A 16,677-nucleotide genomic window follows, 5' to 3' on the forward strand; every position below is an offset into this window, starting at 1 on the left:
TGCCGTGCGGGTGGCAGGGGCTCTGGCTGGTGTACTGGGGATGTTTCACCCGCTGCGACATCCCCCGGGGGAAAGTGAAAGGATCTCTCTGATATTCTCGGAGATGCTTTTCTAAGCGGTGCCTTTGGTCGTGCTTGCACAGCTCAGAAACCAGTGAGGTTTAGGCAACCCACCGCCTCTCTTTGTGTTGCTTCCTCTCCTAAGCCTGCCGGGGTCTGCTTCGACATTCAGCTTCTCTCAACACAAGGAAACATTTTTGGCCTTCATCTGGATCTGCATTTTTAAACATTCCTTCAGCCTCAGGTCCCAAGGGATGCCGGGAGAGTTATGCGCCCTGCGTAAGGTGTAGGTGTCATTGCACAGGGGAACACACGTCAGGGTTCTGTACACCGCTGTACAGGACCCATTTACCAGCCGAAGCTCTAAACCATCTCCCAGACTGCAGTGTGAATTGGCAAGCCCATCCCTCCCTCTAACGTGTTCTAGGGGGAAAAAAAAGTCTGAGTGAAAGAAATGAAAGCTCAGCAAAATGCAAACCCAAGCCCAGCACTCAACAGGGAAAACCAAAGGGAAAAATCGTTAGACAGGGCATTACATGCATGGACACGTACTGGATACAGACACACACCTGCACAATGCGGATGCACTCCTAGAGACCGCAAAATGCTTTCATAAAGCATTTAGATGCCTATATATGCACATAAAAACACATTTTTCTTTATATGTTTGTGATTCCCAAACCCCCTGTGACACAAAACATGCTACCTTACCAGTATCCCTGCTACATGTGCCCCTGCCCCACGGTTCTGCAGAGGAGAGCAGTAGAGATGCTCAAGATGAAACCTTTCACCTTAGATGAGCAAGGATAGGGGCAATATAAGCTCCCTGGATTTATATTCTGTTTCTCAGACCAGATTCAGAATAGACTGATGTTGCTGGAGTGCAGGACATTATATTAAGCTCCCCTTTCCTCACAGAGTCATTTCAGAACGATGCGATGGCTCTAAGGATGCAACTTTACTGAAGAGCCTGAGTCAGGTGCTGTCACTGCCTGTTAGCTGGAGGTGGGTTAGGTTGGATGGAACAGTCAGTCTGCAGTGTTTGTTAAGATACAAATTTTTTTCTAATTCTTCTTCCAAAATCCTAACACCTGATTTGCCCCCCGCCAGAAGCTATGGCTTTGCTGAGTTACATCTCCAGCCTACTCAGATCACAGCCCACACTACCATGAACAGCTTCCTCTAACCTCTCCCCTCATGTCTCCTAATTGTGCCTGTGCTGATTGCAGTCTGCATTTCCATAAATCATGGTTTGGTGTACATCAGGCTGCACTGAGGACCTTGAACAAATATGTCCCCCTGGAAACCATGCTGCTCCTGCATGACCCAGCCTTGCCTGGATGAACCACTTCCTGGGCTACCAAGTTAACATGACCACCAAGAACACCACCATCTCCCAGAGTGAGCTATCAGGTGATCCCAGATGGTTTTATGCCTGTAATGATCTCTTGCTACCTTCTGATTTGGAGGAATGATTTACCAAGGCAAACACTTTGGCATTCTCACAGTTCTGACCTTTCTGTGACACCATGGTTCACTGACTTTGCAGAAGTCAGAAGCGGTCAAAGTATATCTCATTAACCTTCTCAAGCTAATCATGGCAGGGGACAGGACCTCAGCAACTGCAAAAAGCATATAAATGCACCAGGAAAGAAATGTTTCAGCAAAAATGGCAAGAGCTGTGTAAATGCCAGACCTCAGTGAGCTGGGGGACTGTGTTTCTGCAAAGAGCTTTTATTCCCTGAACGAGGTGTAAAGCAAGAGCAAGTACTTCACCCTGTCTGTATTCTAAGCCAAGCTTCTCTCTGGTATATGCTAGGTGCTATATAAATATAGAGGGAAGAAAATTCCACTATCTCCTGCAGCCTACCTGTTTAACTAAAAGGCTGTTAGAAGCAATTCCTGCTTCTGCAGGTGCAGTGAAGAAAGCAGCCTTCCCCAGGTGGTTGTGGAAGGTGAACTTGAAGTTCAGGAAGGAGTGTTGTTTCTGTGTTAATTAATTTTGCATGTGGAGCATTCACAACCATTTCTTGTCTGCTTTGGCTGATGTGGCTAATTAATCACCCTAAGTGTCTGTAAACATGAGATTTTTGCTCTCCGTGGCATCTCTTCCCCACCTGCTGTAAACCAATCTATGTGAGGATACAGTCCTGTAGCATCACAGGAATTATACATTTGGTAATGGCTGTGATGTCAGAACTGTAAGTGTGAGTGCCATGACTTAACCAGCTTGGCTGAAGGCTAAGAGGAATGTTCTATTCTCAGGGCACTGGAAAAGGTTTTGCTGCTGAATGAGGGAAGTATGAGCCTAGGAGGTAGAGATAACAATTAACAAGAGTCTTTGTGTTCATGTAGGTTAGCTGTAGGACAGGGGTGTAATGATTAAGACTGAGTTTTGACATCTGCAGGATGAAAAGTCAAAGAGAAAAGCTTTTCCACAAAGGAATTCATCCTCTTGCTTCTGCTTACTTAAGGCCACTGGACTGGAAAGGCTCATCTGGCTCCATCCCTGCTGCTCTAGGCAACATCATATAGCCCTATACAAACCAGTTGTGCTTCTTCCTAACCCTATTTTATTTGTTTTCACAGCTCCTTTTGGCCAGCTATTCCAGAACGTCCCTCCTCTGATAGTTAAAAACCATCTTTTTTTTCAAGGCAATTTCCTCACAACCAGTTGTTCTTGTACCAACTTTTTTTTTCTGCTTAAAAAAACCTTTTCTTCCTCCCTTGTGTATCTGTCCCCCCTTTATTTATACAGAGCAGTCATATCCCCTCTTGGCTTTCATTTATCTAGGTTAAACAAGCTTTTTAATCTCCTTCTTTAAGGCAGGCTCTCTGTTCCCCTAATCGCTCAATCCAAGGTTATTTCTGATAACTAGCTTTTCTGTAAGGTTCCTCACTGCTTTGCCCAAAGCGAGTGTAAAACAGCATGACCTATTGCCTGTTGAGTAATTTTGGGGTGAAGAAATGTGTCAACTATCAGATACAGAAAAAAAAGACATCAAGGTGCTGCTGCTAAATTTGCTTTTTTTTTTAAATTTGTTCTCCACCTTATCTCTACGAAGCTAAAGTCTCCCATAATAACTTAGTTCCGGATATAATTTCTCTTTAATAACAGTAATGACCTCTCTATCCAGACTGAAAGCCAAGCCTGTGGAGCTACAGTAGATCTCTGTAGTTCAGACCTGGTGGAATATCTTGCACCAGCCTTCCAAAAACTATCTCAATTCCAAATGATTACACTTTATTTATGCATGCTTTATTTCTTCACAACTAATTGCAGCATTAAGGTTACAAAAGCATCCGCCAGGTTTACCTTTACTTTTATGTACCCTGAGCAGTGCATACTTCCATTGGCAGTGTCCCAGTTAAAACTGCTATTTCTATGGTGTTTCTATTATTCCTACAGTAGCCCTTTTCAGGTCCTGCCCAGTTATTCTGGTTTTCCCATGTCCTCATTCAGGATCTGTACAAACTGTACTGACAAGACTCTCATTTCTCTCTGGACTCTCCCTGCTTCCCAGAGGGGTAAGGTATGCTTTTCCATCAGCTATATTACCAATAACACTGCTATTTTCTGCCTGCTGCCCAACATCCTACCTTTACCTTCTCTATATTTGATCTTCCCTTTTTCATGCATTAAAATCAGGTGTAGAAGTTACATAAGCTTTTTCCAGTTAACTGTCTGACAGCAAAGATAAAAGACAGGAAGTTTTCACATTTACACCATCCACAAATACATGCTGTGTATGTTCGCTCATCTAGCTCTAGACATATGTGCGTGTCTTTTTGTTTCCATACTATTTGTGAGCCTCCTGGCCTTTTCTGCATTTATCTACCCAGTGCACTCCAGAGGTGAAAACATACCGTTGTCTCCATTTTACACAATGTGGAGTGGAGGCACAAGGGTGCAAATCAGATTCCAGAGGTCCCTGGTGGAATAGGGAATTTCTGCCTCCTAAGCCATGCTCTGTGATGTTGCCTTCTCCACTGGAATGAACAAGCCCCTCAGCTCCTGGAAAAAACCCCAACATAATAAGGGAGGAAACATTGTACTTTTGGAGAAATGCAGAAAGCAGTTCAAGTCCCAAGTGAGTTTGGAATGGTCTTTCTTTTGTTCTACAAAGGAAACCAAATTTCTTTTGTGCCTTTCGCTTTTCAGGAGTAGCAGGAAGCGAGAGAAGATTTTAAATGAAAAGAGAGCAGTGCAAGGCATGGTGCAAATTGGAGCTTGAATGAAATAAAAACTATCTGAAGACTTTTCCCAGACATAGTTCTTCTGCAGCCTGTTGGAAAAAAAGTACCTGAAGGTTCAGGCTTTCCTCTGAACCTTCACCCCAAATATGAATACAGTGCTTCTGAGATGGCATTTTCTTGCCTAAGAAGTGTATCTGAACATTTCTGTTTTTATCCAGAATTGCATTCTGCTACGCAGTCCTTGAAAGCCAGATTTCTAGGAGGTTTTGGTTTTCCATCTGTTGACATTAGCTAGAGGTTTCTCCAGATGCTCTTGTATTTTGAAGTCCTGCCTTGGCACATACTATGAGGACCTCCGAGATTGGCTTCTGCCCTGGCTAGAACAGACAATTTTGGAAGTTCATGGGAGTAGCTTGTACTTATCCGTACTACCCATCCGGGTGAGGATTTTGTAAATGGTGAGACTGGGTGCTGGTCATCTGCACAGGCAGTTGCTTTTGCCACTGTAGCATATCCATTGAATGAGACTACCAACTCCTCTGTGTTATAAATATCTTACTGACCTGGTAACACTGAAAAGAGCACATTTAGAAGAATAAGGAAATATACTCTCCTGGTATAAATTGCAGCAAGAAGATTTAGGTTAGACATCAGGGAAAAAAAAAACGTTTAATGGGAAGGATAGTTAAGCACTGGAATAGACTGCCCACAGAGACCGTGGGCTCTCTGTCAGTGTGAGGACAGGTTAGACAAACATCTGCCACAAATGGCTGTCACAAGCCTTAGCTTCCCTTGGAAGGAGAGAAAAGCCTCTGTTAAGGATTAGTTTCAGGGAGCTAATATGATACACCTTTCATTAAAGATGCGCATTAACATACTGCAGAACACTTTTATTCTGTCTGCATTATACCGCGGTTAAGGCAATTTGCCAGCCTGCTGGAAGGCTTTCGGAAGGCTCTCACTTATTTTCCCCTTGCATAGGCAATCTTGCCTTTTGTCTGCATGGGATAGCTTATATACTGAGACAAACCAATAGCATATATAGTTGACTTTTTTTTTACAGTAGCCCTCACTTTCTTTCTTTGCAAAGGTATTGGACTGCTACTTCCAACAACTTGTTATGCAAAGTGGGATCTTATATTTAAGGTAAAAGGTAGCTGCTCCCTGCCGTCAAAACCTCCAAATTCATCCCCAAACAGAAGTGACTTTCTTTTCTTGATAAGTTCAGATGTGGTACAGACAGAGCAAGGGGAAGTTAAGGTGTAATTCTGGCTCTTAGGAGCCCTGCCCTGGCATGCAGGAACATACCTAGGGATTGGAGAATACTATTAGAAAGGGGGTTTTAAAGATCCCTGGCACCCTTACTTTTGCTGTGATTCTATGTCCCTCCAGGGCTCCTGGTGGGAGTCTGAATGACTAGACTCTGATTGGAGAACGCCCAGTGGGTCTTGAAACTGCAGGGTGACAAATATGTAGGATGTCTGGGATGGTTTATTTTTCCTGTTTTTGCTGAGGCAAGCACTGAACAAAATCTAAGTAATAACAGTTCACAAGCTGTTAATACCAAATACCCTGCTACCTCACAAGTGCCTTGCTCTGCTCTGCACAGCTTGGCAGGTTATATTCTTTAAGAGTAGGGATCATTACCTAGACAAATCTGTGACATTTAATTCTGTTGTGGCTAACCTCTGTCCCCACAGTGAATTGCTCCTTCCCTTTCATGGCAGATTATCTAGCATACAATGCACATTTGTATTTTCTCTCTCTTGCAATGTCTCCATCCTCTGCACATGTGGTGTTTCTTATTATCCTCACTGTCCTTGCCCACAGGTTGCTTAAGCCCACTCTAACTACATGCACTTGCCCTTGCATGCATGAGCATGTAAAGAAGTCTGCCCCCTCTTAATTTACAAAGCTTTTCTGACTTTGCTTATTCATATCTGTACATATCTGCAAGTATATGACACGCCTGATCATTCAGGTTAGCAATGAAACATAGTATTTGCACGTATTCTTGAGACACTCCATAGTTAATTTGAAAATTTATGTCAGAACATTCCCTTACATCCTGTTTTTCCTCCTTTTTGGACAATTTATAACAATTTTATTGGGATAATAAGGAAAGGATGTGTACTATTGTATTTGCAGGTTAGGTTCTTCAGTGCACAGGAGGCTGTGGCAAGACTGTCATTGTTATCCTAATTTCATAAAGTTGTCCGTGTAGTACAATACTGTGAAACGTGCCTGGCAGACAGCCTTATGAACTCCCCTTTCTGTCCCAGAGAACTTCTGGGTAATTACAAGTTGGGTTTGCCTATCTGATCTAATTTATCACTTAGGGATTTGTATCATGCCTATTACTGTGATATCTAAGTGCTGCTGAGATACTGCAAGATGTCTCTTTCATCAACCACTTATTCCTGTGATAAGTTAATGTTACTGAGCTGAAGTCTGGGCTGTTCTGTGCAGCATCTTAATCACTGGTCCTTACTGAGCCCCGTATGTGCAGGGGCTTACTCTGTTTGTCTAGTGGCTTCACTGAACTGGTTTTGGGGATTTGAGCTCAGTTACTCGAGGGCTAAAGTTGCACTGCAGAAATCTCCGGCTCAGATGATGATGAATTGACCTGCTTGGTCAACGAGTGGGAAGTCCAGGGTTGAGCAGACCCTGGGTGAGCATGTGAGTATATGCTCTTTATTCCCTCAGAAATGGACTTTCCGCATCCAGGCTTAGATATTAGCATGAGTACAGACCATCTGCTGCCCTAGACAACATTACCTGTCTTTTGTGGACAAAACGGGCCACCGGCCAACCCTAGTTCCCGGGGCTAGCTACCAGGCTGCCAGCTTTCACCTACTGCTCAAAGTGTATTTAAAAATTAAAACAACTCCTCCCCGCCCACTCAAGTAACAACAACAATAAGAAAAAACAACAACAAAATAAAGAGAGAGACAGAAGAAAAACAGCTGTGTACCCCACTTGCTGGTCCAAGCAGTGTGACTCCATGGGTGGAGAGAACATTAGGGGCAAGCTCTCCTTGGCATTTTTTACCAGTTGCTGGTGGTAAGTTCTTTTTACCTTGGGAAGGTAAGACCAGCTTCCTAGCCACTTCACACCCTTCTTACAAAACCCACTGCCTTGCCCTCACGGGGGTGCTGTGTTCATGCTGCAGGGATGGATGGGGCGGCTGCTGTGTCTGGCTGATTTCTTCTGCTTTCTTTCTTCTCCCCCCTCTTCAAGCCCCCAGAGTGGATTTTTCTTTCATGGCCAGATGAAGCGTTTGTTTTTTTGTTTTGAAGGTGACAAGTGTTTTATGTGAATTCTAGCTGCTCTCAAATGCCAAACCCCAGCTGGGCTTTGAGTTTCACAGAATAACTGCTGGCACCTAATGAGCCTCTAATAAGTGCTTCTCCCTCCTGTCCTGTCATTTAAATACGTAAATGACTGAAATTTGGGGGTGGTGGGAGGGGTGTTGGATTGCAGTGGAATTAAGCTTTTCTGTTTATCCACCAAGCAGGTACACCACTAAGAGCAGTTGTGCGAGCTTCCCGCACACCCACACTGCCCTGGCCATCAAGTCAATGTGTCTCAACCCTGGCCTGGAGGGCTGTCCTTGAGGATTATGCAGGAACTTCTAAAGCCCATTTAGTTTCTTGCCCTCTCAGCTTCAGCTGCCAGCCAAGGTGTTAATTAGTGTCAACTGTGATGGGGGAATTGAGAATAAGGCAAGACTTTGATAGTTGAAAGCATAGTTGATGTTCAGGTTTTTTCTTTTCCTGGGATTTTTGCAAGTAATGGTCTACCATGGGCAGTGGGTGTGCTACACGTATTATCTCTTCAGGGACTGGAGTGGCTTCAAAACAACTCTTATTTGTGGCAGTAGGTATAAGGCAACTGAGTTTCCCCCCACCTTTTCTGACTGCTGAAGATATGATCTCTGTTTGCTTAAGAAATGGGAAATTAAAAGATCTAAAATTGCAATATATACATATGGAAAAATAGCAAGATTAAAAAATCATAGATGCTCTTTGATTTTATTTTTATTGTGTCAGAAACACAAAGTAATTCCTTCTTTCCAGCTAAGGTATGTAACAAAGTCATTGTGAAAGGACAAAAGCAGGTATTTCAGTAAGGCCTTAGCAAGGCATAGCAAGAACTACTGTTAGCAAGCATCTCTGTTCATGTTCTTCTCCTGTGAAGACACTCCTGAAAATGCAGAACATTTCCCTTTTCAGTTGCCTGTCTCTTGGATGAACTCAATCCTGACTAGGAATGGGCAACCTTTTTCCAGAAGGAGGAGTTATTTCTGGACAAAATCAAGTTTGGCTAAAATGAATCTCTTTGATGAATTTCACTGAAAACAAATGAAGACAAAATTTTCAAAACATAAAGAAGTTCTGTTTTGACTTTTTCAAGTGAACTATTTCAATTTCTCTGTTTCAAAATTACATTTGTTTCAGCATTTGTATATATTTCTCCTCTTTTTTCACAGGAGAAAACCCATTTTTATTGTGGCTAGTAGGCTGAAGTCAACATCTCAGGAGGCAACAAGCTCTGTTCCTGTTGTTTGGCTGAGAAAGTTGAAAGACATCATGGTTATGATGAGACACCATGGTTATGGTATTCCCCTGGTAATCCACTCACTCTCCCAGAGGGTGAGACCATCACAGAAATGAGACAACCCAGACACCTTTCTTGTCCTCCACTTCCCCCTGGTTTGAACCCACTTACTCAGAGCCTTCTCCCCAGAAATGTCCTCATCTTACATGAGCCGTGAGCTTGGGTACTCCAGAGTGGTCCTCCTGCCAAGGCCTGTGGGAGCTGTGGTTGATGGGGCAGCTATATGTCTATCTTCTGTGGTTTGTGTCTCCACAGGTGGGCAAATGGAAGGAAAAAAAGTTGCAGATGAAGTATTATGTGTGGCCCCGCTTTGAGCTGTATCCCGACTCTGAGGAACGTGAAGATGATCACCTGAGTATTGTGACCTTGGAAGAGGCACCGTTCGTCATTGTGGAGAATGTGGACCCTCTAAGTGGCACCTGCATGAGGAACACAGTCCCGTGCCAAAAACGCATAGTGACCGAGTATGCACCCCTAGGTTTTTCTCCTCCTATTGGGCTCTCCCTTCTCAGCAGAATATAGAGAGTCTGTTGGGCCAATATCATCACACCCTGATAATCCTTTTTAGAAAAGTCACCTGTTTGCCCAGCCTGGCCTGTGTCCATTCATGACTGGCCCCTTTGGGCAAATCATCGTAGTGTGTCCCTTCACCCTCCAGCACGGATAGCACGAGTGAAATTCTTCACACTATATTGTGGGAGGGGGATTGCATACTGACAACAGAAGAGAATTAAGGGAGTTTTCCCCAGTCTTTTAACCCATTGTTGTTGTGATGATTCAGGAACAAAACTGATGAGGAGCCAGATTACATGAAGAAATGTTGCAAGGGGTTTTGCATTGACATCCTCAAGAAAATCTCAAAGTCTGTCAAGTTCACCTATGACCTCTACTTGGTGACTAACGGCAAGCATGGGAAAAAGATCAATGGGACGTGGAATGGAATGATTGGAGAGGTCAGCAGCAAAAGGAGGGCATGGTGGACTTTATCCCCGGGCTGGGTGACATGGGTCAGGTCTGGTCTCCCATCATTGTTAGATCCCCTTCTGGGGCAGGGACGGAGGTGACTCTGTAGAAATGATTGGCCTGGATTCTTTCTGGGCATTGAGTGAATTAATCTGCTCTGACACTCTGACCATGACTACCTTTCCTGTTCGATGATTAATTATTTTTCTCTATAGTGTCATAAATTTGGCCTTCACAGTCAAAGAAAGAGGGTGATATCCATGCACCGCAGAGGCTGCAACCTAAATTATACTTAGATGGTATATAAGGTGCATAAAGAATGAAATAAGACTTTGCAGTGTTAGAGGGAGGAGAAAGCAAGGACAGAAAAATGAGATAAGACGTCTTCTCAGTGGATGATGTGTTTATCCTAAAACCTCTGCGGATTTATTTTTTATACACATACCAGCTTTGAGGGGAAGATTAATCTCTATAGATTTCCTGAAAGAAGAAGGTGTCCTGATGAAAGATTAGGAAGGAGAGATGATAGAAACAATATAGGGAATGGGATTACAGGAATAAAAGGACTGTGGAAAGGTAGGAACGTGAGAAGGGTCTTGGCTGCGGTGCTTGAGAGGTGCCTCGGGTCTGTGTATGATCTCTTCCTTTCCTTCCTTCAGGTTGTCACCAAACGGGCCTATATGGCTGTGGGATCCCTCACCATTAATGAGGAACGTTCAGAAGTGGTGGATTTCTCTGTGCCCTTCATTGAGACGGGAATCAGCGTCATGGTGTCACGTAGCAATGGAACTGTCTCACCTTCTGCCTTCTTAGGTATCATTTTAATCTAAAATTAAAGCTTCACCCAGTGTTCCTCAAAAAGTAGGTGAAGGTTGCTTGTGATTCTTAGCCTGAAAGTCCCTTTTTGGGAGTACCTGTGGTACAGGCATATAAAAATAAACTGTGATGTTTTAGCTCTAAATCCCAAGCAAGCAAAATTCAGGCAAATGCAAACAGGCACTGCTGAGGAGTCCCAAGACATTTCTCAGCAATTGTATGCCAAATCCCAGCAAAGAATGGCCTCACTCAGAGTTGTCACCTACTCTGCAGCATGTGGTTTCTCAGTGACTCAATTAATAGCATGTTCAAGGAGTGTAGGCCAGAAGAAAATTGATTCAAACCTTATAGCTGGTATGCCATAGTACTTAGTGATAACACTTAGTGAGAAACTGTTGCACTTTGAGAGACACGGTTTTTAAAGAAGGTATTAACTTGACCCTCCCTTGACAGAATAACTGGTAGAAGTTAGAGATCTAATAGAGCTTTTCAAGAAGAGTTGAGCCATCAGTTCTGTGCTGACACCGTGTTTCCCAATAAAGTGATTTCTAATGTCCTTTGATGGTGGAGGGTGATCAGAGAATGCAGAAATAATACTGCCTTTCCCCAAGACACCCATGCCTTCCTAGTATCTACTATTTGGCTTTATAAAATGCTTCATGATGCAGGAAACACAATATATGAATTATATAATTACTGTCTGCTCTCTGCCAGCATCCTGACAACATTTACAAACAGAAATAACTTTCTATGGGTAAAGAAATTTTTCCAAACCTCTTTAAGTAGGAGTTTCATGACTACTAACTCTTCAGGAGTTTTTGCCTTTAGCCAAGCCCACCAATATTGCTGTGGTATGTAAAAGCAATGATAAAGTTAACTCCAAAATGTTAAATTGCAATTCATCTGAGGTTGCAATATTAACTATAGTCTGGAGCAAAGTTCTAAGATTCTTTAATCTGGTTCAGTCCCATCTTTATCTGCTCAGGCTTGGAGAAGGAGAAAACCTGGCAGAGATCCAGTGCAGGATATGGATGCTAACATTTCTAGAATGAGCCAGCATTCCCATTGCTACAGGAATGGAGCAGCTGAAAAAACTACTATCATTATGTCTGAACCTCAGAAATGTGGAGATGCTTTTTGGCTCAATAGCATCTTGAAAGTTGGATGCTTGTCTGAAACTCTGCCAGTTCTGCTTGATTTTCCCCACTCTCTCCAGATGGTGCTGGAGGACTTCCTGGAAACAATCTTTTATCAATGCATTTTATTTTATCAATGCATGCCACGATGGCTGCATGTAGTTCCAGATGGAACCGTGTGTCACAAATGTAACAGTAAGAAGGAATGCAGTCATTACTGTGACAGAAACTACACTTCTCCCAGTTCAAGAAGTTTTTCAGACTCAAGTCAAAGGCTTTGTTGTAACTTCTGGTTTTTCCCAGCCCAGTTTGCCCCAAGCTCTCACTGGGGTGCTCTGTAGAGCAAAGGAGATGAGGGAGGGGTGAGGTGGTGTATCAGGTCTTTCACCATGGTTTTCTCTTCCTCTCCAGAGCCCTTCAGTGCTGACGTATGGGTGATGATGTTTGTGATGCTGCTTATCATCTCTGCGGTGGCCGTCTTTGTCTTTGAGTACTTCAGCCCTGTGGGCTATAATCGGTGCCTTGCTGATGGCAGAGGTAAGAGGGGTCCCACCTTGCCATGATCCTCTCTTGCTTTCAATCCCGGTTCCTTCATCACAGTGTTTCCTTTGCCTTGAACATGATATGGATCTAGCCCACCCTGAGCTCTGCATTCAGAAGAGGGCAGGGATGGAGGCAGAAAAAAGGCTCTGAAGAGAGCAGATGTGTAGAATGGATAATTTGCTTGGCTCGGGAGACGGAGCTGTGTCGCCTTTCATCTCTAAAGCACGCACCAGCTCCAACTTGTTTCTCATGAGGGAAACTGGGTCCTGGTAGCTGGTGCAGGCAGTGCCCACAGTGCTGCATGCTCTGAGGCAATCAGAGGGCTCAGTGCTGTCAATCTATCCCGTCAGTGCTATGTCTCCCTGGAGAGCAAGCCGTTCTGCTGGCCTCCCAGTGTAGTGTTATGTCCTCCAGATTCCTGTCACCTGGGCATGCCCATCCCCCACTTGGCTCTCTAGCTTGCTAAGGCCAACTGAGAAAGTGGAAAGCTCATTCTCCCGGGAGTGAGTGATGGATTATTTTGCAAAGGCAGCAGGAAAGATAGGAACAAGTTAGTGACCCATCTCTGTGGTTCTGGTCTTCAGAAGACAACCTGAAAAGAGGATGGACAGACAGCCTAAGAGACAACCTTTTTTGCCTTGTTGGCTGAAGGCAGTTAGAAAGTTGAGCCTTCTGTCATCTCCGTATCTTCACCCCATATTGAATCATCCCTTCAAACCTTTCTGGGTTTATTGGTCTGTTCAGAATAATGGGAGAGAGACAGCTATTGGAAAATGCACTCATTTGCTCCCCAGTTTAGTGCTTTGAGTGAATTTATGCCATCAAATTAGAGGGGAGTGGAAAAAAAAGTGTTAATAAGAATGCAGGCAGAACCACATATATGGGGAAGTGGAGAACTTCTCTCTTAACAGGGACCTGTGGAGGGCCTTTATGGCAGCTGATCATAACCACATGGATCTGTGGACACAAGTAAATACTGTTATATCTGTGACTCTCTCTGGAGAGATATTAATACAGCTGTGGAACTGGAAGCAGTTCTTAGTACAGGTGTGCAGTTGCACAGGTATTAAGTTAGCTGAACTGCAGCTGCAAGTATCAGTATTTCTGAGTAATTATGAACAGTGCTGCATGATCAGGCAGATATTATCCCTGACAGATGCAACATGAAGGTGGAGAAATCTGCTGCAGAGACTGCAATGCTTGTTTGGTAATGAACGCTCTGGTTAATGTTACCTTGGCTGTATTTGAACTAGTCTACGACAGCATACCCCTGCCTCCCACACCTTCATTTTCTCTTTATGGGCACTGAGATTTTCTTTCCAGGGTCAGGTTGGCATGCCCTCATCTAGCCCCTAAATGATGTTGGGTTGGTTTTGGGGCACTCAAAGTTGGAGACCTCAGAAGGATTCTGGGTCCCTGGTTTGGATTGGAGGCTCCCATTGCTGTCTTGGTTTGTGGCTGACAAAGTAACTGTGGAGGCACATGGGGTGATGCAGGCCTTGCACCTGTGTGTCTTGGAGCTTATTACGTACAGAGGGATATAAAGCTACCACTTCAGCATGTAAAAAGACAAGGACTGCCAAACTATGCTTCTTACAGCAACTTTGTCTCCCTGGCATCTAGAGACTCCAGTTTTGCCAGGTGAAGATTTTGCTTTGAACTTGGTGTGCTGTTCCCAGGGTGCAAAATGAGTCCCTTGTACCTTTCATTTGTATTTAGAGTAACACAGTTAGTGCTTTCAGATGATCTATGCTATTCCTGGCTCAGGGCTTTGGAGAGGAGTGTCAAAGTTTTCTTTCCTTTTGTTCCTCTGCTGGAGCCAACCTTAACCACAGGCAGCAGCAATAGGCACCAGTCAGCCTACCCAAGGAGAAGATAAAACATGGGATGCTAACCCAGAAGGTTACAGAACCAGGTTGGCACCATTGGAAAAGTGACAGACCCTTGAACTGTGCCAGAGGGCTCTTGTCCTAAGAGGGTCTTCTTGGTGTCTGAAGCAGGATCCTTGGAGTAATTCTATCTGCAGTCTCCCTGACAGCTCCTCTTTGTGCTCAAGCTGAGCAAGTTTTGGTCCCACTAAGGGACCCAGCAGATGCCAGGGATATGAGACTGCTGGGAGACAGGCAGGATTTCACAAGTTCTCAGGCTTAGTGTTTCATGAGCACACATGGCTTTTGGGGTATGAGGGAGCTTCCATGCTGAAAAGTGCATAAGGGGAAAATAGCAGCTTTTAAAACGCTGGATCTGCTCCTTGACTGTCTGGGGCAGAGCTGCTATTTTCCTGAGATAGACCAGAGTATATGTCACTTGTTACGTACTTTAGGCACAGAACATGGGGAGAGGGATCTGTGTTCTTCTCTGGTTTGTGTGTCTTCAGCAGATCTTGCAGAGGTATTTGTAGCGCCTTGTTTTTTCAGATGGTGCTCGTCCTTGCACCGATACAAGTACAGTGAAGACCATGTTTTTCCCAGGTGTATGCTGGGAGTTCAAGGACAACATCACTGTTGTATTGCTAGAAACGAGGATAGAATTTTTCTGAGCAAACTCTATTTATGGTGACAACACTTGAACCAAAATGGAATGTTTGGGCTTTTAGCTGCTCCAATCAGATACAAAAAAAGCCGTTGTATAAGGTTTCAGTGGAAATCTTTGAGACAGAATAAATATGGAAGCCTGAGGACATTTTAAAAAAATAATTTTTCAGGGTTGTACTTTGCTGAATTATTGTGCCATGAACATAGGGGACCGCAGCTGCGGTCATTGATCTCGCATGTGAGAATAGATACTGCTTTTAACTCTGAAGTCAACATGCATATGTGAATAGAAATGCAGACCACTTACTCTGAGATGCTCACTGTGGGATGATGTTTCTCCATCACTCCAGAGCCCGGAGGTCCCTCTTTCACCATTGGCAAAGCTATCTGGTTGCTGTGGGGGCTGGTGTTCAACAACTCTGTGCCAGTGCAGAATCCCAAGGGTACCACTAGCAAGATCATGGTGTCGGTGTGGGCCTTCTTTGCTGTCATCTTTCTGGCCAGCTACACTGCCAACCTGGCTGCCTTCATGATCCAAGAGGAATACGTGGACCAGGTGTCTGGCTTGAGCGACAAAAAGGTAATGGATCCAACCAAACCCCCAAAGCAGCCTTTTCCACAGAAGAGGCTGCTCTACCCTCTCTTCTTTGCTTTTACTGGGAAGGTGTTCAGGTTTTTTTCAGCATCACATCATAGCTTTAGTCCCTAGCTTAAATACCACAATTGCTCTTTGTTGGTATTCAGTTGCATTTTTACATGTTTTAAGCACTTCAAGAATGAATTAGAAACTGAACTGAACTGTGCTTGCTTGCAGATCCCAAACCACACCTTGATTTTCAGCAAGAAATGAATTAATGGAGCTTTGGAGATGATGTGTATAATGGATGTAACCTGTATTTTCAGAATGAAATAATTGCCGGTGGGGGAACGCTGGCCATTAGGCTAGCAAATATGATCTGTTAGTTTATTAGAGGGAAAGGTTCTGCCCGTGGGAGTAAATCAGAGTGGCTTTGATGATTTACTATTGTTTGCATTTGAAGTTATACTGTCATTTTTTCGAGGCCTTCGGAAGCTTAGCATAAGAAATAATTTCCTGTTCAGAGTGTGCTTTGCTGCCTTGTTTACATGTGCTGCATTTTGTCCTCACAGAGCATTTGATTTTGCTGGGCTCTGCACACTGAGGAGATCACTCATGCATGCAGGGTAACACTGTTTGGTGCATGAGGGTCTGAAGCTTTGCACACAGCTTTATTTTTGTTTTGTGGAAAGATTACTCACAAGGAATTGAGTGTTGTGAGGCTCGATTGCCCATGCTGAATTTGTTAACTCAGTCACTGGGGCTGCTTAAGGGATCCTGCCATTGTAGGGCAACCAAATAGCAATAGTCACACAAACTGCTATTCGGGATAGCAGAAAGAAGAGGACTGCAAGTGTCAGTTTGTACTGCTGGGCTGGTTATCATTACTGTCTCTTGTGTCCCCCATGATAGTCTAGAAATAAATTGTGGCCAGGCCCCCTGTGTATACAGTGTCCTGTGCAGCAGGCTGGAAATTCTGTGGCGAATTAATTTTTAAGAGCTTTTTTTTCCCTTTTGTTGTTTTTTCCTGGAATGAAATACGACACTGAATAATACAATCTGTGCAGAAGTGCTCCTGTTATTTGTTTTAATTTCAACCTCAATTTGTTTCATGCTGTCTCCACATTTGCAGTGTGCTGTATTGGGGAGGGGGGGAGGATGCTTTTCTGCCAGGTGGAGGTTGTTGCGGAGGCTCCTTAGAAGCTGTGGACTCCCTCAGACTGAAAGGCGCT

General features: G+C 44.0%; 1 protein-coding gene across 1 annotated transcript; it reads left to right on the forward strand.

The window, feature by feature from the left end:
- Window positions 1–9,131: 9,131 nt before the first annotated feature.
- Window positions 9,132–15,448, forward strand: LOC104619626 (glutamate receptor ionotropic, NMDA 2B-like; the record flags this gene model as incomplete). The annotated part of the gene is made up of 5 exons (XM_010285567.1): window positions 9,132–9,340; window positions 9,658–9,829; window positions 10,499–10,652; window positions 12,203–12,328; window positions 15,219–15,448. Coding segments are annotated over 5 exons (891 nt in total), but the record flags the coding sequence as incomplete, so codon positions are not given.
- Between the last annotated feature and the right edge of the window lie 1,229 nt (window positions 15,449–16,677).

The sequence above is a fragment of the Phaethon lepturus genome, unplaced genomic scaffold (assembly GCF_000687285.1).
Source record: "Phaethon lepturus isolate BGI_N335 unplaced genomic scaffold, ASM68728v1 scaffold31524, whole genome shotgun sequence".
Classification (NCBI taxonomy): Eukaryota; Metazoa; Chordata; class Aves; order Phaethontiformes; family Phaethontidae; genus Phaethon; species Phaethon lepturus.